General features: G+C 33.9%; 1 protein-coding gene and 2 pseudogenes across 1 annotated transcript in view; all 3 read left to right on the top strand.

The window, feature by feature from the left end:
• The window catches only part of BCAS3 (BCAS3 microtubule associated cell migration factor), a 512,946-nt gene that overhangs the window by 142,350 nt on the left and 346,772 nt on the right, over window positions 1–23,824 (top strand). Inside the window, 1 exon segment of the mRNA XM_039885843.1 lies at window positions 7,365–7,458. Coding sequence (XP_039741777.1) covers window positions 7,365–7,458 — 94 coding nt within the window.
• LOC120621238 (uncharacterized) lies at window positions 6,013–6,135 on the top strand (annotated as a pseudogene).
• Window positions 21,084–21,201, top strand: LOC120621261 (uncharacterized; annotated as a pseudogene).

Genomic DNA, 23,824 nt, shown 5'->3' with positions numbered 1-23,824 from the left:
TACAATCTCTAAGAAGAAATTACTCCAAAAAACTGAGGAATAAAATGATAACGTTAAAGGCAGTTGTTTAACACAAAAGAACAAGACCAACAGACACCTGAGACATATAAATAGCAAGATGTCACATCTAAATCCAGTTATGTGCATAATTATATTAACTATAAATGGTCTCAAGTTGAAAAACAGTGATTATCAGAATTTATGAAGTGCAGCTAATAGTACTGCATCGAGGGAAATTTATAGCTTTACATGCTTATGGTAGGAAAGAAAAAGGGTCTGAAATTAATAATTAGTTTTTCCTTTAAGAGATCAGAAAACGAAGAGCAAGTTATCACCAAAGCAAGATAAATGAAGCAAATAATAAAGATATGAGTAGAAATCAACAAAATTGCAAACAGTGAAATATTGGAGAAAATCCAAAATTGGTTGTTTGTAAGATCAACAAAATTGATAAATCTGATGATATAGCAAATGAGATTGTCGTCTTAATTTCCTTTTTGTATTGGTCATTGTTAGCATATAGAAACTAAACTGATTTTCGAATGTTGGTTTTGTATCCTGCAATTTTGTTGGATTCATTCTAACAGTTTTTTTGTGGAATCTTTAGGGTTTTCTATAAGATCTTGTTATCTGTGAACAGAGGCAATTTTACTTCTTTTCCAATTTGTGTGCCTTTCTTTCTCTCTTTCTCTTTCTCCCTCCCCGTCACTCCTCTCTTCTCTTCTCCTTCCCTTCCCTTCCCTTCTCTTCCCTTTCCTTCCTTTTTTCCCCTCTCCTCTCTTTTGTTCCTTCTTTCTGTCCTCCCTCCTTTCTTCCCTTCCTCCTCTTTCCCCTCTCTTGTTTCCTCTCTTTTCCTTTGTTTCTTCTTTCTTCCTTTCCTCCCTCCTTTCCTTCCTTTCCTCCCTCTCTCCCTACCTTCCTTCTGTCTGTCCATCTGTCCATTTTTCTTTTGTCTAGTTGCTATGGCTAGACTCTGCCATACTGTGCTGAATAGTAGTGCTTAGAGAGTAGGCATCTCATCTTCTTACTGATCTTAGAGGAAAAGCTTTCAGTCTTTCCCTATTGTGTATGATGTTAGCTTTGGGCTTTGTATACATGACTTTTCTTATATTGATCTAGTTTCCTTCTGTTCTTACGTTGTTGAATGTTTTTATCCTGAAAGTGATTGAATTTTGTCAAATGCTTTTTCTTCATTGATTTTTATCTTTCAGTTTGTTACGGTAGTGTCATTGATTGGTTTTTCTATGTTGAACCATCCTTACATTACAAGTATATATCTCACTTGTTCACGGCGTATGATCCTTTTAATGTGTTGAATTTAGTTTGTTCCTATTTTATGTTGAATTCACTATTCATCAGGGATATTGATTTGTAGTTTTTCTTTTTGTCTTTCTCTGGTTTTGGTATCAGGACAGTGAGAGCCTTATAAAATGAGTTTGGGATAATTCTCTTCTTTTTGATTTATTTGGAAGATTTTTAGGTTTGGTTTTAATTCTTCTTTAAATGTTTGGTGGAATTCTCCAGTGAAGCCATCTGATCCTTGGCTTTTCTTTATTGGGAGGTTTTTGATTACTGCTTTAGTATCCTCGGTAGTTATAGGTCCATTCAGATTTATTTCTTAATGATTTAGACTTGGTAGGTTGTATATTTCTAGGAATTTACTCATTTCTTCTAGGTTTGCTAGTTTTTTGGTATGTAATTATTCGTAGAGGTATCTTAAAATCCTTTTTATTTCTGTAATATCAGTTTTAATGGCTCCTCTTTCACTTATAATTTTAGCTATTCGAGTTTCCTTTTCTTGTTAATCTAATTAAAGGTTTGTCAGTTTTGTTAATCTTTTAATAAAATGAATTCTTAAGAAAAAACTTAACCAAGAAGGTGAAAGACTTGTACAATAAAAACTTTAAAACCTTGCTAAAAGAAGTCAAAGAAGATACAAATAAGTGGAAAGACATCTGCTTGTGGATTTTAATAGTTAATGTTAAGGAGTGGCTTCAGCACCACCTGGAGGACTTAAGCTCCCCGTGGCTGGACCCCACCGCAGAGCTTCTGATTCTGCAGGCCTGGAGCAGGCCCCGAAGTTGTATTTCTAACACTCTCCCAGGCGCTGCTGCTGGTCCAGGAGCCACGCTTTGAGAACCACCGGTGGCCTTGGGGGATGCTCTCTTCCTCCTACCCTGGATGGTGAGGACCTGCTCCCGGACCTGGACCTCCTTCCACCTCCGCCGGCAACCCCACCAGCGTACCTGCCGCCGCCTTCTGATGACGAGCCCCCTGCCTCAATGGGGGCGCAATTCATTTCGGACTTGGAGCAGCTGCATCTGCGCTCACCCCCGCCCCCACCAGAGCCCCTGGTGGAGGGCCCTCAATTCAAGCCTCAGCTGAATAGTCAGGGTCCTGCAAAGGAGGAGCTGCTGCCTGCCCCAGAAGAGCCTGTTGGCTTCCCTAAGAAAGAGGCATCCACAGACGTTGGTGTCTTCTGCCGCAAGACTGTGCCCCTCCGAGCGCTGGCCATGGAAGCCGTGAATAGACAGTACCACGCCTAGTGCTTCACGTGCTGCAACTGCTGCCGCCAGCCGGTGGGGCAGAGCTTCTACCAGAAGGATGGGTGGCCCCTCTGCGAACCCTACTACCGCGACACCCTGGAGAAGTGTGGCAAGTGTGGTGAGGTGGTCCGGGAACACATCATCAGGGCCCTGGGCGGAGCTTTCACCCAGCCTGTTTCATGAGTGTGATCTGTTCCCATTGCATCAGGAAGGAGAACCTTGCCCTGGACAGCCAGAATGAGGTGTACTACCTAGAGGACTTCTGTAGGAAATTTGTTGCTCCTATGTGCCATATATGTGAGAGTCCCATCATCCCCCAAGATGGGACGGATGCCTTCATAATTGAGTGCATGCGAAGAAACTTGCATGAAAATTGTTATAGGTGCGAGGACTGTAGGATCCTCCTCTCTGTGAAGCCTGCGGACCAAGGCTGCTACCTCCTGAACAAACATCTCTTCTGCAAGCCAAGCCACATGAAGCGGAGTGCCTCTACGGAGCTACTGAGAACACCGTGGAAGCTTGGGGCCCTGAGCCTCCCTGTAGCTCCCATCCGGGTCCCTTGCCTGACTTGGTTTTCCTTCCTGACCTGCTCTAGCACACTTTCTTCCTGAGCCACAACAGGGACCAGCTCATCACGTCGGTCCATTTGGGCTGAGCCAGCCCAGCCCCAGCCTCCTCTCCCCTGGGCATAGGAAGTCTTCCATACCATGACCTTTATACCCCAGGTGCACACTCCCAGGCTCTGGCCCCTCTTGAGTGCTGGCCTTGACCCCATTTCCAGGAGTGAGTTGGGGCAAGTCTCCAGAAGGCACCCTGTTTCCCTAGCAATGACACTTTAGGTGTCTCTATGGGGTGATGAGATCATCTCTGGCTTGCAGGACTGAGCTGTTTGAGTAAAACTCCAAGGTCCCTTAAAAAGCGCTTTTATAAAAATGTGAGGTTTGAATGATGAGGCACATTCTATTTTTTTGGGGGAGTCAGTCTTAATAGGAAATGTCTCCTATTTATTCATAAATGTACAAAATTGTGTCCTAGTGGTGGCACGGCCATGGACTTCTTACCTGGGCGATATGGGGCCCAGGCCCAGCTGTCAACCTGAAGAGCAGAGGCAGGAGGAGAGGGTGAGATATGCTGACACCCAAGGTCATCAGCAGCTCTTCCACCCTGCCTTTTGGCGCTCCTCCTGTATGCAACTGTGAGTCAGCAGACATTGATTAAGTGCTTGTTGTATGCTGAGGAACAGGGTGCAGAGCTCTGAGTGTTCTTTCTGCAGCCTTGACTGGGGCCTTGCATACGCCCACCTCACATGCCCACGCACTCCAGGACAGGGCTGGGGGGTGTCCCTTCAGCCCCCTGGTTGTCCTCCTAAGTTTCACTTAAGCCCTCTTGCCCAGGCTGCTCTGTGACCACTGCCTCCTCAAGGCTGCACCTAGAAGATTCTTCTTCCCTTTTAAGGAAAACCACTTTTGTTGCTTTGTAATTTCTAGAAGTTTTGTAGGACATGGACAAATTAAACAAGGTGTCCTTTCCTCCCTGGGGTTGCCCATTCTTCACAGACTGAGGGAGCTTCTCTGTAGAACCCTTTAAGGGCCTCTGACTAGATAGAGCACAGCTTCTTGCCTGAAGCTTAGAGCACTGAGTCCCAAAACCAGGCATTCATATACTACCTCCACATTTTTTTGTCATAACCAAGGACCTCCTATTCTCTTATTTCTGTAATATTTTCTTTAAACCAACATACTTTTTAAAACTTAATTCCAACTTTAGTCTTATGCTAAGGAATGTATCCGTGCAGTCACATGTTGATGTGCTAGTTATATTTTTTCCTATTACACATGAAAATAAATGTGTAACTATTAAAAAGCATTTAATGTTGTTAAAATATCCATACCACCCAAAGTGATACACATACTAAATACAATTCTATCAAAATCCCAATGACATTTTTTGCAGAAATGTTTTTAAAAACCATCCTAAAAATCTTATGGAATCTTAAGGGACCCTGAAAAACCAAAACAGTCTTGAAAAAGAACATGATTGGAGCTCTCACACTTTCTAATTTCAAATCACACTACAAAGCAATGGTAATTAAGATGATTTGGTACTTAGAATTGTATTTAGTATGTGTATCACTTTGGGTGGTATGGCATAAAGATAGGCATGTAGCCCAATGAAATAGAATAAAGAGTGCAGAAATAAACCCATGCATATATGCAAAAATGATAAGGCTGTCAAAACTACACAATGGGGAAAGGAGATTTTTTGTTGTTGTTTGTTTGTTTGATTTTTTAAGCAAATGGCATTGGGAAGACTGGATAACCACATGCAAAAGAAAGTTGGGCCCTTACCTTACACCATATATAAAAATTAAATGTATTATAGACCTAACCATAAGACCTAAAACTATTCAACTCCTAAAAGAAAACATGAGAGACAAGCTGTAGGACATTGGATTGGGCAATGATTTCTTGGCTATAGCACCAAAGAACAGGTAACAAAATAAAAAATAGACAAATGGAACTATATCAAACATGAAAACTTCTGCATGTCAAAGGAAACTATCAACAGAGTGAAAAGACAACCTATAGAATTGCAGAAAATAATTATAAATCACGTATCTGATAGGGAGTTAATATATAGTACATATAAGGAATTTCTACAACTCAGCAACAAAAAATAACCCAATTAACAAATGTGCATTGGACTTGAATTGATATAAAGATGACCAATAATCATATGAAAAGATGCTCAACATTATCAATCATTAGAGAATTGCAAATCAAAACTACAATTAGATACCACCTTCCACCTATCAGGATAACTACTATAAAAAGAACATAAAATATCAAATGTTGTCAAGGATGCAGAGAAGTTGGAACTCTTATGAACTGTTTGGTGATAATGTAAAATGATGCAGCTGTTATGGAAACCAGTATAAAAGTTACTCAAAAAATTAAAAATTGGATTACCATATGATCCAGAAATCCCACTTTTGGGTTTATATGCAAAATTATTCAAAGCAGGATCTCAAAGACATATTTATACACCTATGTATATTGCAGTATTTTTCACAGTAGCCAGGAAGTAGAAGCAATCCATTAATAGACAAATAAATAAAAATGTGAGATAGATACAATGTAATAATATTATACAGCTTTAAAAGTAAAGGACCTTTTGTCACAAGTTACAACATGGATGAACTTTAAGGACATTTTGCTAAAGGAAAAAAGTCACAAAAGGAGAAATACTTTATTTCTACTGATTTTGACTAAAGCAGTCAAAATTCTAGAAACAGAAAGTAGAAATATGGTTACCAAGGACTGGGGGAAGGAGAAGGAAGAATTAGTGTGTAGTGGGTATAGAGCTTCAGTGTTGCAAGATCAAAAAGTTCTAGAAATCTGTTACACAGCAATGTGAATATACTTAATATCACTGAACTTAACACTTAAAAATGGTGAAGATGGTAGTCTACAGCCATGACACCTTGAACGTGCCCACCTGATCCTGTCTGATCTCAGAAGCTAAGCAGGGTTGGGCCTGGTTAGTACTTGGATGGGAGACCACCTAGGAAGACTAGGTGCTGTAGGTGTTAAAAAAAATGATGAAGTTGATAATAAAAAAAGGTCTACCCATTAAAAAATTGATAAATCTGTCGCTTGACTGAATTGTATGTTCTAGCCAGAGCAATAAGGCAAGAAAATTAAAGCATAAAGATAGGAAAGGATGGCAAATCAGACATTCTATATACTGGATTGTTGTAATAGTTATACTATTGTATAAAATCATTGAATTATAAACATAATATAGGTGACTTTTATAATATGTAAATTATACCTCTGTAAAGTTTTTCACACTAAAAGAAAAATTAAAATTGCCAGTGTAAGACTACTTCATGGGTTACTTCGTATTAAATTCTTTATGTTTGATTTTCATAATCGAATATTTGTATGGTAGGTTTTCATACCTTTGAAACTTTAGGTACGTAAAACTTTTTTTGTTTCTTGAGTTAATTACTTGCTTTGTAAAATAAATATATATAATTTTTCCCCCTAAGAATCATCCAACTGTGCATTCACAATGGGCAAATTGTATAGAATGTAAATTATATTTTAATATCCTTATCAGAAAATTAAGTGGAATAAACTTGAGGTGCAAAACTACCTACCCTAATATACTTCTGATTTTATAACTTGGTAATATTTTCAAAGAATTGATGTATCCATGTAAAAACTAGTAGTTAAAGACCAGAGCTTTTGTATTTTAAATAAAAATTTTAAGGGTAATTTCTCTAAAATATGGCTGTTTGTTTGTGTTTAACCTGTTACATTGTTTTTCCTTGTTCTGTTCCAATCATGAGCAAGAATTTTCAAGCTGGCTATAACACAATGAGAACTATATGTTTCTTATGGCTCTACATAGCTCATTTTCTGTGTCTGTCTATCTATCTGTCTATCTATCTGTCTGTCTATCTATCTGTCTATCTGTCTGTCTATCTATCTATCTATCTATCTATCTATCTATCTATCTATCTATCTATCTATCTATCGTGAACCTACACTTTAAGAAATTATTGTCTCTGTCATCTACAGTCAAGATAACTGTTTTTACAGTTTATATAATTGATCTTCCAGGGTCATATTATATCTTCTCCTCATTCCTAAAGCAGTATTCTCACCTTATATTGACAAGAATAATCTTCCAATATAGTGGAAGCATGTTATTTGGTCAGAGACATTGTGGTGTAGCTGTGTATGTCTTCAGGCTCAGTAATTGGTGAATAAAGGTTAACTTCCATTTGCCTTCTTTTTCTTTATAAAGGTGCTTGTGAGCGAGGATTCTGACAGTGATGGTATTGTGGCCCACTTCCCTGCTCATGAGAAACCAGTGTGCTGTATGGCTTTTAATACAAGTGGTATGTTCTTTTTTTTCTTTCTATTTATATCGTGGATTTTTCAATCAATATTTTTGGAAATGGAAAATATGAAATATGGAATCTGGCTTTTCTTATATGTGTCAGTGTATATCAGAAAAGTAAACAATCTTTAGTAAGTAGTTATTGAATAAATGAATTTATAATAAAAATTTAGATATTCTTTAAACACTAGTTTTACCTTCAGTAATGTGGTGATTGAATAGCAGCAGTAGGTAGGTAGTGCTGTTGAGTTGCACTAATTTCTGTATTATAATTAAGCCAAGAACTTGAATATTTAAAACTGCGTACTAGTATATGTAATTGGAATTTTCTTTGGAATTTCAAGTTTCTTTTTAACTTTGTAACATTTTATAATTTAGTTTACTTGTATTTTTTCCTCTTTTTTTTTCTTAAGGCATTTAATAAGGACAGATGTTATAGCAGTTTTGGAATGCTCTATTTTCATTTTTGTCTCCACTTTTTTATTATAACATGTTTCAAACTTAAAAATAGATTTAAAAGATAGTATAGCAATGCCCCACATACCACCACCTCTACTAAACAGACTAAACAGGTGTTTATTTTAATATACATTTATATATACATATATGTATATACATATATGTACCCATATGTATATATAACATATATATGTTTGTGTATTTTGCTTAACCATTTGAAATGTGAGTTACATATAGTATAACAATTCACCCAATACAAGATAACTATGCATTTCCTAAGAGTAAGGATCTTCTAATTCATAACCAAATATATTGCAGTTCAGAAAATTAACACATTATATTATCTAATATCTAAATCATAATTTAAAATTCCCCAATTGTCTCAAAAATGTGTTCTCTAACTGCTTCAAACCAAGATCTAATTAAAGGTCACATGTCTCTTTAGTTCCTTTTAATCCAGCATATAATTTACACCTTTTCTTGTTTGCAGTGTCCAGACCAGTTATCTTAATCAAATTTTGCATTTGTCATATTTTTTTAATTGTAATAATGTTTTCTTTATTCCCTAAAGAGGATTTTAAATTCATTCAGTCTAAGATTTCTTTTTTAACTCTGGAAGTATTGCTGTCTACATTACTTTATCTCAGCAGGAAACACATTATATCAGGTTTTCTTGCTATTTATAATATTATGTTTGATCACATGGAGAAGTTAGTGACCCATCAAATATCTGTATATTGGAGATACATTTCTCTTGTGGAAATTAGCAAGTAATCTGCATAGTGTTAGTTTGGCCTCATTTCTGAAACATCTTTTTACTTAAGTTTTGTTACACTGAAGCAAGTAGAATGGTGGTTTTTCTAATTCTGTTGTGTTTTCTGCATTGATTATTTGCTGTTCTTCTATATATATTTATATATAAAAGTTTTCTCTCATCAATCAGGAATGAACCACAGTTCTTCTGTATGTAAAAGTCATGATAAATGCTTAATTTTTTCCTTTTAATTACCAAGTTTTGTAGTTAGAAACTGGCTTAATACTTCAGTGGTGGTATTTCACTCCAGTGGAGTTATTTTTAAAATATTTCATTTCTAAATAAAAGATAAAATTGCTTTCGCTTTCAGAGCTGAAATAGTCTTCATAAACTTTCTTTTAGATCTTATTTTTTTGATTGATAAGTTTGAAGAGATTGCTGTTTTATCTTACTCTGCAGAAATGATTCTGTTAGTTAAAATTGATGGAAAGACCCATCTTTCCTTTCTTTTCAAATAAAGAATGATGATAAGAGGATAATATAGAGTACTTTGAATAATCTTCCTTCTAATATCTTAATTAGTCTTTTTTGATAAAGAGGAAGATTTTTGTAGTGATTGTTGATCTGTATAATTGATTTAATTACTGAAGACAAAGATTTATTGAAGTGCTATGAATGTTGTGAGAATTAAGTTAAATTTGAAGGAACTGTCTAGAAGTTACGTCCCTTATAGCACTCTACTTTGAGTAACCAGTATGACTCATTTTGATAGTCCATCTGTTATGTCAAATCTCCTTTGTATTAGTATATATTTCAAATTACCATAGAGTGCTTCAGACAGTGGAAGCTGTATTTTTTTCCTGTCTACAACTTTCCACTATAATAAGAACATATTATATAACTTAAAGAATGTTGTAGTTATCTCTATCATTGTGTAGTGATTAATTCTAGAAAACCATTGTTTTTTCTGTGGTTTCATTATTTCGAGCTACATTTGTCATTTGATTTCTATTTGAACTCCACAGTTTGTGTTTTTTTGATAAGATTAAAAATATTTATATTTATACCTTTTTTTCATTCATGCAACACTAGTTGTATGACTATGATATAATTTATCTTAAGTAATCATTTCTTTAAGTATTTGTTTTCCTAGCTAACCTTTGTTTCCAGTTTACATTAGGGTTCACTCTTGTATATTCCATGAGTTTTGAAAAATATATAATGGCATATGTCCATCTTTATAGTACTATATATATATAGAATAATTTACCCTTAAATTTCCTTTGCTTTGCTTGTTCTGTTCATTCCTCCATCCTTCAACCCGTTTCCGTAGCTTCAGTTTTTCAAGAATGTCATATGTTGGGATCTTACAGTATGTAGTCATTTCAGATTGGCTTCTTTCACTTAACAATATACACTTAAGGCTCCTCCATGCCTTTTAATGCCTTGATTGCTCATTTCTTTTTTCTTTTTACCGCATGCACCTCTGCCCTGGTCATTTCTTTGAAGTGCTAAATAACATCCCGTTGTATGCACATGTAATAGTTTATTTGCCATTTGTATATCTTGTTTGTTGAGGTATCTGTTCAGATCTTTTGTCTATTTTTTAGTTGGTTTGTTCATTTTTATTGTTGAATTTTAAAAGTTCTTTGTATATTTTGGATAATAGTCCTGTATTAGATATATGCTTTGTAAATATTTTCTCCCAGTCTGTGGCTTGTCTTCTCATTCTCTTGAAAGTGTTTTTGAAGTTCAGAAGTATTTAACTTTAACGAAGTTCGGCTTATCAATGATTTCTTGCATGGATTGTTCCTTTGGTAGGTATGTAACATTTCAATGCATATAAATTGACATTCTTCTCCTGTTATATTCTTAATTCAATCTCACATTGGATCTTGTAATTTCTTGGAGAGAAGATCATTTTATGAGAACTATTTTATGAGTTTTAGGATCTCTTACATTTCTTCTTGAATCTAAAACAAGGCCTCTTAATCTGAGTCCAAGATCTGAGAGGTCCATGGATAGAATTCAGAGAGTATGTGAACTTAGGAAAAAAATCATCTTTATTTTTTCCAATCTCTAATGAAAATTTCTTTCACTTACAAATATGTACAATAAACCACTGAAATATTAGCTGTATACATGAGTTTGTGAGCTATAAAAATAATGGATATTTTCATATTTTTTTATATATATCATTCTCTAAATTTTGCTTATGGTTCAAAATTATGATAGAGCCTGTATTTTAACATAGTATCAAAAACACATAGTCTACTGTGTTAATTGAAAAATCCTAAGTATTTTACTTTGTCTTTAAAAAATATTATTCTGAGAAAGAGGTTTTTAGGCTTCACCATATTGTTAAAAAGATTCATAGAACTGAAATGTTTAAGAGCCCATTATCAAAAAGATTGGTCCTTGATGATTTCACTCGTTTCAGCTAAACACATTGTAAGATAGTTCTTTCACTTGAGACTCCATTCGCATTCCTTTGGCTCAGTTAACAAGAGACAGTTTGTTCCCATGGAGTTTGCTGGTGTGATAGGGACTTAAAATAGGGAAGGAAAATCCTTTGTGGAATAAAGACAGCCTGCCAGGAGATGACCGTTAGCTTGGTCTTTGACTACTATGGAAAGTTCTTCAAGAGGAAGTCAGTGCTACACTGGAACGTAAAAGATGATTAGCTAGGAAATAATGATTCAGTGCCTGGTATATAAATAAATATTAGTTGAATGAAAGAGGCAAGAAAAATATCACATGTTTGACAGAGATTGTGAAGTAGAGTCTTCATAGTAGACCGATCGATAGTTTATTATGTAGGAGATAGATTTTTCGATATGTCATCATTTCTGCAACATTTTACAAATGCTTCGTACCTGTTTAAATATTTGAATTAAATGGAGGGTTCATAACTCAACAACCACTCAGAAAATTGGTTTGCGAAATCTTTTTATAGAAGCTGGTAGGCAGAGATTTAATGCAATTGCTTACAATTCATCTTAGTTATTTACTGTTCAACTCTGAGTATTTTTACTATTCAGCGTACAACTGTTATTGCTTGAGTGTGGCTCAAGTGTGTATATAAAATATTAAATTCTCAGTGATTTGAAAGCCTTTTTTTTTTTTTTAAAGCTTATCAGTAGCTGAACAGCTACTTAGAGAAAGGCTATGGTTGCCAACTATATCCAACTCCCATTCTTAGGTGAAATTTTATTTGCTTTTCTAGTTCCTGTATTATATTTCTTGTTTTACCCTAAATGTCCCAGATTGTAATATAAATGCGTACAAATGAAATGTTTGAGGCAAGAGGCGGTATTTCCAATTGTAAATGTGTGGATACCTTAGTGGTTGATATTTTTCCTTTTATTTATGTTATAGTTTTAAAAAACATTTTTGGGAGATTAAACGATGTATTTTCTTTCAATCCTTGAATAAGTACTCCTCTATAAATTTATTTATGTTATAAAATGAGGCAGTTTTTCATTCTCTGGCTGAATTACTTTTGTTAGCTTCTGAACTTTTATTAACTGGTATTTTGAACAAAGGTATGTAATTTAAGTAGGCCGTTACACAGCATTTAGGTTTTTTTATTTAAATTAGCCTTTCAAAATATAACTTACAGATCCTCCAGTAACATCCTCTAGTTTTTCCTTATATATATCCATACATATTCCTAAATTTATACCGATAAGTTTTAACTGTTTTGATCTTCTAATAATTCTCTGTTGGGTTAAAGGATTTTTCATGGGGAATGTAATGTTGGGCAATAATAACAGTAGTGCTTATTGGAATACTTTTATATAAGTTTAAGGAGGTTCATTAAAACAAAGAGCAAAATAAAACATACAAAAAAGTTGATTGTTTTCTTTTAAAAATAAACCTAATCTTTCTCTAACCACTTTACCTGTATATTTTCACTTACTCAAGAATATAAGTAAATTTTTAGTCTTTTTTTTTAAAGCGGTATATTTTTAGACAGAATTATTAAAATGTCCTTAAACATGAAAATTCGAGAACAAACCAGACCTGTCGTCCACCTCCTGAGAAATTTTAAAGACAATGTAAAATGTACATGATGGAATAACACTGCGGAGTGGATTAAGGAAAGGAGAAAATGTACATTGAGTGAGTGGGTGGTGTTCAGTTTGGTCTTGTATGGGACCTATTCAGAAAAGAAATTAAGGGATGCCATTAAATAGAGTTGTGAAACTCTGAATTCAGCAGCTGTATTCAGTTTGTTTTTCAATTTCTCCTTCCCATTCTTGTTTACTAACTGTGACTCTGAATCCCAAATTAAAACAAATATTTTAATGGTAACATTTATGATTTGGTTAGAAGTGCTGGAGAGGCCTCCATGCTTAGATCTGGACGGATTCAATATGGGTGATGTAAGTTTGTTGCTTTCAATTATTTAGGTACACAGTGAGTAATATTTTCTAGGAAACTTTTTTTAAAAAAATTACTACACTTTATTTTTCTGAGCAGTTTTAAGTTCACAGGACAACTGAGTGGAAAATACATAGAAGTCTCCTACAACTCCCTCCTCCCCCTCAAACCTCCCACGGTATCAACATTCCACACCGCAGTAGTAGTTTTATTACAGTAATGAATCTATATTGACACATCATTGTCAACCGAAGTCACTAGTTTACATTAGGGTTCACTCTTCGTGTTTTATGTTCTGTGGATTTTGAGAAATTAATATTGATATGCATCCAGTATTGTAGTATCATATAGAATAGTTTCACTGTCCTAAATGTTTTTCATTAAATTTGGGACTTCTCAGTCATTATTTCTTTTCTTTTTCTTTTTTTCTTTTTTCTTTCTTTATTTTTTATAATTCTTTATTAATTAAATTTATTGAGTAGGGACATTGGTTAGTAAAATTACATAGATTTCAAGTGTACAGTTCTATAATATATCATCTGTATATTGCATTGTGTGTTCACCACCCAAAGTCAAGACTTTTTTTTTTAATTTTTAAAGAATTCTCAATTACATTTGACATTCAATATTATATTAGTTTCAGGTGTTAAGCATAGTGGTTAAACATTATATAACTTACAAAGTGATCCCCCTAATAAGTCTAGCATGTGCCTGATACCATATATAGTTATTACAATATTATTGACTATATTCCCTATGCTGTACTTTACATCCCTGTGACTATTTTATAACTACCAATTTATTTTTCTTAATCCCTTCCCCTTTTTCATCATCTCCTACCTCCTCCGATCTTAGTCACTTTTTCTTTAAACATTATTTCTGCTTTTTTTCCCCCTTTTCTCGCCTTTGGGACTCCTGTCACTCATAGATTCATCTCCTTAATAGTATCCCACAGGTTTCAGAGTCTGTTAATTTTTCTTTATCTTTTTCCTCCTCAAGTTTAGTGATCTCAATTTATTGCTTCTGCTAGTTTAAATCTTCTGTTTGAGCCCCTCTATTGTATTTTTCATTTCAGTTATTGTACTTTTCAACTCCAGAATTTGTTTGTTTCTTTTTTATGATATTATCTCTTTATTGGTATCTTCTACTTGATGAGACATTGGTCACATAATTTCCTTTAATCCTATAGACATGGTTTCTCTGCATCCCTACCAGCATTTAGTATTCTCACCATTTTTTATTATATATAGGACCTCTGTAAGATATGGGACTTGGAAATATTTTTTGTGTGAGGAGTTTGACTTTTTATCTTTTTTAAAAGGGACTTTGTAGAGCAAATGTTTTTACTTTTTGTCAAATCCAATTAAAAAAAATCAGTTGTGTTTTTGCACTCATGCCTATGAAATAATTGCCAGTCTGGGGCCTGGATTTTCTACTATATAATTTTCTAATAGTTTTCTAGTATTACATTTCACGTTTAAATCTATGATCTATTTTGGGTTAGTTTTTATATAGTGTATCAGGTTTAGGTCATAGTTTCTTTTATTTTATTGTATTGATTTCTGTTTTATTTTTTGCTTATGGATATCCAGTTGCTACTTAATCATTTTTTCAAAATACAATCCTTCCTGCATTCAGTTCCTTTTGCAGTTTTTTCAATAAAGTAACATGCTTCCGTGGGCTATTTCTGGGTGATCTGATGAAGGTGACCTTCTTTTGCCATTTTCTGTCTGGGAATATCTGTATTTTGGCCATAAGTTTGAGGAGTGTTTCAACATTCCTAGATATGACAGGTTAGTTTGACAGTTAATTTTTTCTTTCAGCAACCATCAGCTCTCTTTTTTTGTTCACGGCTTTTGGCATTTTTAATCTGATCCTCTTGATTGGTTGGGTACATAGTTTTTGGGGGGGATAGCATTCTAAATGGTGTCAGCTCAAATGGAGCCATCGGAAGTTTTTCAAAAGTTTGCTGTTTTTCTTCTCACCCTCACTTATCGTGGATTTTTTTCCCTCTTGCTATTATATCTGATGTGAGAGCAACTTTTATTTAGGATTTTTTTCCCTCCTGCTATTATATCTGATGTGAGAGCAACTTTTATTTAGGGTTTTTAATACTGAACTTTCAAATTGATTTTTTAAAAGCTTTGATTTTGTCGTTTTGCAGTTTGTTTTTATTGTAGGGCAAGAACAGCTGCTTGTGATTTTACAATTCAATGCCAAAGTCTCTTGGCTGGTCATTTGAACATGTAAAGTATTCTTTAGGACACTGAGTTTAAATAATAACCTGTGTATATGTATTAATTAGCTTGGGCTGCCATAACAAAATATTGTAGACTTGAGGGCTTAAACAACAGAAATTTGTTTTCTGATAGTTCTGGAAGCCAGAAGTCTAAGATCAAAGTTCCAGCTGATTTAGTTTCTAGTGAGGTCTTTCTTATTGGCTAACAAATGACCACCTTCTCTATATGTCCTCCCATAGCCTTTTCTTGGTGCAAGAGACCAGAGAAAGAGAGAAAGAGCTAACTCTGTCTTTTCTTATAAGGATGCCAATTCTATTAGAGCAGGCCTTATGACCTTATTTACATTTAATTATTCCCATATATATGCCATCTCCAAATATAGTCAACCTGGGTTTCTATAGTTTTAATATAGGATTTTGGGGAGCTCCCAAACATTTAACCTATAACAGTACTTTTGAGAATCATTCAGTTACTCTTAGTTTTAAAAAGAATCTTATTTGATTACAGCCCAATCCTAGGTTATTCTGTTTAGCTATGATTGTTATATCATACTTACTCTAATATATGTGTTTACTTCCATTTTAAGATATTCAGCTATTTAGTAAGAAATGTTAAATGTTAATGATACTTCCACCTTTCAACAACTTCTTTATTGCTCTGAGTGTATTGTCCAAAAATATTACAGCCTGGCACAGGTTTGCTGCTTCAACCTGACCTACATTTTCCTTCCATATTTAGCTATATGAGATTTTTTTCAGCTCCTTAAACATGTTACATTGTTTTCCCTCTTTCACCTGGGCAACTCTTATTTTTCTCCTGTCTCATCTTAAATATTATTTTGGAAAGACCTACCTGACCTTAATGTCATAAAATGTCATATCCCCCCCCCTCACCTTGGGACTTAGTTGAGCAAGTTACTTAATCGACTTGGATCATTTCCGATACTTCAGTTTCCTCATCAATAAAATGAGGACGAATAATGATATCTAAAACATAGTAAGACCTCAATAAATATTAGCCATTGTTGTTTTCATTATAAACTCCCTCATCTTAGTTTTTAATTTATTTATACCCATCAAGAGTATCTTTTCAACATGTTTTCCCTTAGAGGTGAGCCTCTATTTTGTCCTCAGGTATTTTTAGCCTGGCAAGTTTCACATAGTTGATTGTAAGTATCCATTGAATAATTGCATTAATCATTTATTTGCCCCTCCATCATTGTAATCATGGAGAAACTATAGCAGGGCAGAGACAAGGCATTAATTCAGTGTAATTAGTCATTTGTTGAGTAAAACCAACTTATTTCTAATTTATGGTTTGAATAAGAATCCTTTCCCTTCCTTAATTATGGGAGGGATCGTAATAGCAAATTATTTTAAAAGCAGACACATATCACATATGAAATTGAGATTGAAATATGTAATAGATATTTATTAAAATATCTTGAGGAAACTATATCATATTTATGTAACTAAGTACACTAGATTGGCATATTATTAATTATATTTCCTTTGACATAAAAGAGAATAAGTATATTTTATTAATTAAATTGGAAATTAGAAGCATAAGAAATTCTCAACTCTGCAGTAAGGCTGGCATTTCTAAAACAGACCTGTTGTCTTTAATTCAGTAAATAATTTATCTGCTTTCCAGAGGCATTATTTCTGCCAGCTGAGTAGCTGAGAGCTGTGAAGTGCAACACATCTACATTTTAAATAATTACCCTTCCTTGGCAGGGAAATTGCTTTTCCATCCATTAATAAGAGGAAAATGAATGTCAGGTCTCTAGTAAAATAGATTAAACATATACCCCTTTGCGCGCTTGACTGTATCTTTAACAGACTTGAAATTTTTCTGGTTATTTAAATGCTATATATTGAAAGGTGATGGTGGTCTTGGGTTAATTATTAAAAATTAGTAAGTTGGATTTTTTTTTTTAAGCACAGAGTTTTTCCCATTGATCACAGCAAGTGGTCAGAAAAATACCTTGTGTTGATTTTTGTTAACATCTATAATGCCTCACAGATTTACAGAATTATATCGCTTTAGACTTTTCCTCTCACAGTTTCTAGTTTATCACTGCCAGTCACTTATACTGTGTCACTAACTCACAACTCAAAGGCAGCTTGAAGAGTTTATTGCTTTTTCCCTGCCTCAGAAGGGGATGTTTCCATTTTAGTTTTTTTTTTTTTTTACTATCTTGTTTCATCGTCTTGTAAAATAATGTATATGATGTGTTTTACTTATGTAATGAATTACTCCCTGAAGGATTCATTCTTTTTGCTCATTGTTCAGTGCGGCACTGGACCTGTTTGAGAGTCAGAGGGAACTTCGGAGGTTTGACTTACTGTAAAGTAGAGTAGGCACCAACCTGAGGGCCCACAGTACTTGAGGGGCCCACCAAAATATTTAATTCCTTTTAAAAGCAAAAAAGTATATAAACTTTTAAGTTAATGGAATGCTTTAACATACGTTTAAAACCAACAACTGTAGTCATAAACTATAACTTTAAATATTTTTTCAAGGAAGGAGGGCTCATGAAGGCAAAAATGTCCAGGGCCTGTGAACATCCTAATGCAGCCCCAGGTCCTGGATGGCCACGAGTAAGGAGGAACCCTGCTTCTAATCCACCACCACTGCCACATTATCACTAGTTAACTGAGCAAAGGTGCTCAATTAATATTGAATGAACTAATGAAAGATGTGAATGGCATACTATATAAAAATGTGAAGTAACATCTATATCTATAACACTATAGCTATCTGTAACAGATATAACTACAACAGTATAAACCCAATATTCAATTTTGAAAAAAAATAAAGAAGGATATCTGTGACCAATTACATATATGTAAAGTAGCCAAGGTTAAATTAAACTTTTGCATATCAGGACAACTCTACTGGTTGTTAAATAGTGAAGAACTTGAATATTTGTTGTCCTTTTCCCTTTCTCCTCCTCTAAAATGCTCTGGCCTTCCCCCAGCTTTAGGCTTGTTTTATTGTCCTCATTCAAATTGGTCTATACTCCTGCCATACATTGAATATTTTGAACATTACTCTGAAAACAGTCCAAATATTTCTCAAGGATATTTATATTGACTTAATATTACATTAAATATTACCTTTAAATGACCTAATATTACATTCAACAGTGTGGATATTTACGATGGGAAGGATGGGAATCAGTGGTAGAATAGAAGATAAAAAGAAAAATTTAGAAACAGTAGTCCATATTGATAGTATTCAGAATTAATAAATATAATCTCAACAAAGTCTTTAAAGTACCAACAATATAGAAGAATTGAAAATCGTTTAATTAAAAATGACCTAGATTTTCCCTTTGTTCCTTTGATTGTTTCATGGGACATTTTTGATTGTTTTTGTTGTTTTTGGTTTCTCCCTTTTTGTTCAAATCATATCTTTATGATGGGCTAAGATTAGCCATTATATTTATCAATATAGATAGAGTTTGGTTGTGCAAAGAACGCCTACCTGCCTAGTGGTAATCTTTATTATATGTTAGCAATTGTTCCTATATATACACTTTTTCTGAAACATAATTAAGGAGTCATGCTTTGAAATGGTTTAGATAGGTAGTTAAACCTAATTCCCAGAGACGCTTGGTAATTTGCTAATATTTGCTATATTTGCAAATATGCCCAAAATAAAAGTACTAAATGATGAACAATTTTATCTTCCATCTAATCATTTGTTATATAGTTTCTGATCTCCCCTGCTAGAACCCTGATAGAAGTCATATATATATATGTGTATATATATATATGTGTGTATATATATATGTGTGTGTATATATATATATATATATATAAATTTCAATCAACTTATTTTTAATTCTTTAATGTCATCACATATTTGACCCTTTTATCCCATCTACCCCCCCCATAATTTCATATATACATTATGGAACACATGATTCATGGTGCTTTGACCATCTGTATGGCCAGCCTACACATCTGAGACACATGGACCTCTTTCTTGATGCTCACCATGTAACATTGTCTCTGACTGCTGTGTTTTTAGGTTTTATTTTTCCCCCATCCCACCATGGAGGAAAGATTTTAACCTTCTAACTACTCAGTTTAGTGTCTTTTCCCTTTTTCCATATAAAACTACCAATCTTATCTTGTTCTCTTACTCTTGTTTTCGATTTGGTTTGTCTTCATTTTTATTGAACTGTACCTCACATAATGTAGATTGTACAAATTTTAAGTATATGCTTGGTGAATTTTTATGTATATACACACCTGTATAAGCTCCTCCCAGAAAATTTAAAAGTTCTGTTTAACACATCTCTGAAGTATATTGAATGTCATTCATTTGATTTCTGAATTTCCAAAGTTAACTTCCAAATGATATTTTACAGTTTTTAATATATTAAATATCTGTTCTGAACAGATTGATCGGCATCATATCCTCTTTATTTCTCCTCCTGTCTTCTGCTGTTCATGACATTTCACTTTGTTGTCCCTATCTACCAGATTCCTATTAACTTCAATTAACTATGTATTTTATTATGAACCTTTAGCAATGATTGTCTGATATTAATGTAGTACTAGTTGTGTGTGTGTGTGTGCATAATTTTTCTTTGAAGACGGTAGCATTGTATTGGTACATAATAATAAATAACACAAGCTAACACTTTAGACTTTTAAATTTAAATTTTTCACAGTCTATGCGTTTCAGTTATAATGTTGTTAAATTGAAATCAGGCACATTGTTTCTAAGGCTTTAGAGTTCTAAAATTCTGAAATTATATGATATGCTGTTTTCCTGAATAAAGTTATGAGTCAGATTAATCTTCTTAAATCATATTTTGTTATCTTTTCAATTCTCCTACTTTATCTAAAAATTTTACATTTTTGCCATCCTAGTTCCCCTCTACATTGTAATGTTACAATATAATAGGGTAAGAAAAATCATTTAATTATGATTAAAAAAAACCTTCATATTTTCATGAACATGTTTTCTTTCTTTTATCCCCTTGATATCCTTTTAGTGTTTTGTGTTAATATTCACTAATGGTTAACTTTATTAGAAGTGAATGTTTAAACTAAAAGTAATCCACACAAGATTATTCTAAAATCATATGGAAATTCAAAGGATCTAAAATGGCCAAATCAATGTTGAAAAAGATGAGTAAATTTTGAAAATTGAAACTACCTAAATTTCTGACTTATTCTAAATCTACAATAATCCAGAAAGGATGTCTTTCTGGTAATATAGTCATAGATTGAAGGACTAGAATCCATAAATTGATCAAACTCGTATGGTCATTTGATTTTCTGCCAGTGTCCAGTAATTCAATAGAGATAGGATAGTTGTATCAACAAATGGTGCTTGAACAACTGGGATATCCATTTGGGAAAAAAGTGTTTACTTAACACCATACATAAAACATGACTGTAAATTATCATAGACTATTTATTTATTGGAATGACATTAGTTAATAAAATTATATAGGTTTAAGTATACAGTTCTGTAATACATCATCTGTAGATCATAGACTTAATTTAAATGCTGAAACTATAAACCTTTAAAAAGAATGTAAGGATTATATCATTGTGACCCAAGAGGAATAGAGATGAATTTCTTAGGATACCAAAAACACAAACCATAACATTTTTCTTCATTAAAATTAAAAACCTCTAGGGGAAGAGATTAAGAAAATGACATGGGAATGTGGTTCCATAGTTTAGCGGTTTGCAAATCTGCTTTACATGCAGAAGATCCTGGTTTCGCGCCCTAGTGGAGCCACGGTCCATAGTCTATGGCCATGCCACCCTGAACAAGCCCGATCCCATCTGATGTTGGAACTAAGCAGGGTCGGGCCTGATTAGTACTTGGATGAGAGACCACCTATGAAGACCAGGTGCTGTAGGCATAAATAATAATAAATAATAAGAAAAAAGAAAAGAAAACGACGTGGGATACCATACATTGGCAAGAAAACCCCCTCGACAAATCTACACCAATTAAATGGACAAAAGATTTGAATAATCATGTCACAAAAGAAAATATGCAAATAGACACTTAGTGCATGTAAAGCTGATCAGTATCACTGGTCACCAAGAAAATATGGCATGTTAAAACCATAAGAAATTACCAAACACTCACTGAAGTGACTAAAATTTCAAAAGACTGACAATAAAAAATGTTGAAGAGATAATGGAGCTCATATTTTAGCAGCTTTGAAAAAACATTTCACAGTTTCTTATAATGTTAAATATACATATCACTCAGCAATTCCACTTGTAAATATTCACCTAAGAGAATTAAAAAGATATGTCTACATAGAGACTTGTACTTGAATCTTCATAGGTGTTTGATTTGCAGTAGCCAAAAACTAGAAACAACTACTGAATGGATATATAAATTGTCATATATCCATGTAATGGAACATTGCTCAGTAATATAAATAAGTGAATGAACTGCTGTTACTTGCGGCAGATAGGGTGGTTAAAATACTGTGTGAAGCCATTTACGTGGAATTCTAAAGTAGGCAATGTTAATTCATAATGACAGAAAGCCAATCAGTGGTTGCCTTGGGCCATGTGATGGGGAGGGGATGGACTGCGAATGGACACAGGAAATCTTTTCTTATGTTCTCTATCTTGATTATGGTAGTAATTGTATAGATGTATATACTTGTCAGACTCATCAAACTGTAGACTTAAAATGAGTGCATTTATTGCATATGAATTATACATTAATAGAGGTTAATTGAGCTTTAAAAATATTCTGGCATCTAAGAAGAAATATATTCAGCCACTTGGAAAAATAAAAATACATAGAGACATGTACCACTTTCCTATGTCTGTTAGATGAATAGACTGTTGAAAATAATATCAGAACATTTCATATGAAAACCTGTTGGAAATGGCTAATAATGTCTTCAGAACCTTAAAAAATATCATAATATAAAATAAAAGGAAGAAAACCATTTAATTATTTAATTAAAGAAGTTAAGATATTTAACTTCAAACTCTTAAAAATGTAGGAGGGTGGAATTAATAAGTTATAAGTTAGCTAGAAAACTAGTAGTTATTTTAGAGTTTTCCACATGGAACAAATGAGTGAGAGCCATTTGTTTTGTTCTAATTTACCTCGGTTCTGGGATATGAACCTTTAGGAAGGAATCAAATAAATCATGTTGTTTGATTGTTTGGTGCCTTTAGTGTTCAGTGCCTTTAACAGTGTTATTGAACATAAATTTAATAGTCTTAATACATTCTGGGCCACGAAAGTGGAAGCATACAGTGAAGAGTTTGATTAACAGCATCTTTAAGCAGTTTAAGAAATGTGCTAGCACTGATGTTGCCTGTAGGGAGACTATGAGACTATTGCTGTCAGGTATTCATATTCAGTTTAAAGGTTTTATTAATCAACTTTAATACTAGGCTATGCTGTTATTGTGGTTTTCTGTAATTTGAAACCAAGAAGGTTTTGGTCAGTACTAGGATTCTCTTTCTGTGCTTTTATGTTTACAAATTTGACTAGTAACTTAAAAAAATAATTAAATAATTTGTAAGTTTCAATCTGTAGAAGTATTGATGGGTGATATTACATTTTCAAGGATTAATACCAAAGCATAAAATTATTTTATGAGTGATATAATCTGAATTTCTGTTAAGATTTCTATTTGACCTATCATATCAGTGTTTGTGTCTCTTTTGGAGGAGAGTGTGAATAGCTGGTAATTTGTCTTCCATTTCATATGTGTGCATGTGATAAAGAACCGTGCAATTAGGTAGGTGTTATAAATAGGATATGGCAAAAAAGACATACCTACTCATGTTTCCAAGATTTTATAACATATGCCCAGTGGAGGTTTGCTACTCTTTAATTTTGCTTTTTGGGCTAACCAGCTGACGCCCAGTTGAAAAGACTTATGTTCTTATGAGGCCGCAAAAGCCTTAATGTTCAGTCTCTAGCTACATCAGATTTTGGAGAACGCCATGTACCATCAGCAGCTTCAGTCCCCACCCTCTAATGCTAACGCTCATCTATCAAACTTGAGGCTGAGAGTGAGGGAGAGGAAGCTTCCAGATAAACATACAGCAGCGCCTAAACAACTAATCACTCTAGGCTTCCGCTTCCAGGCCCTATAATTAGAAGTCCTTCTTTTCCTTGTATTCCCAGATGACGCAAATGCTTTTGTGGCTTGGCACCTCATTTGGGGCGTGGGTTTAGTTTATGGCCAGGCTAGAGTTTGGTTTAGTCTTCTGATGCTGCATAAATAGTTCTTAAGCCACAGTCTACTCTGTACGAGTTTTTCCTTTTATGTATATCTGCTTCTTAAGTTGTTTTCTAGAAAAAAAAAAAAAGCTGGTCATTTCTCCTAACAGAATGTGTGCAAAAGAGGAAATTATAAATTAAAAGAAAGCACATGATTGCGTAGTACTACAAAAGCTATTTCTTTCTTTCCTCTCTGCTTTTTCAGTTTTTAAAATAATTTTAAGTTTTGTCAAAAAAGTAAGCCATCGCTGGATTTTAGAAGCCATGTT

The sequence above is a fragment of the Pteropus medius genome, unplaced genomic scaffold (assembly GCF_902729225.1).
Source record: "Pteropus medius unplaced genomic scaffold, Ma_sr-lr_union100, whole genome shotgun sequence".
NCBI classification, from domain to species: Eukaryota; Metazoa; Chordata; class Mammalia; order Chiroptera; family Pteropodidae; genus Pteropus; species Pteropus medius.
Note: the sequence above shows the minus strand (reverse complement) of the source record. Positions and strands in the feature narration are given on the sequence as shown.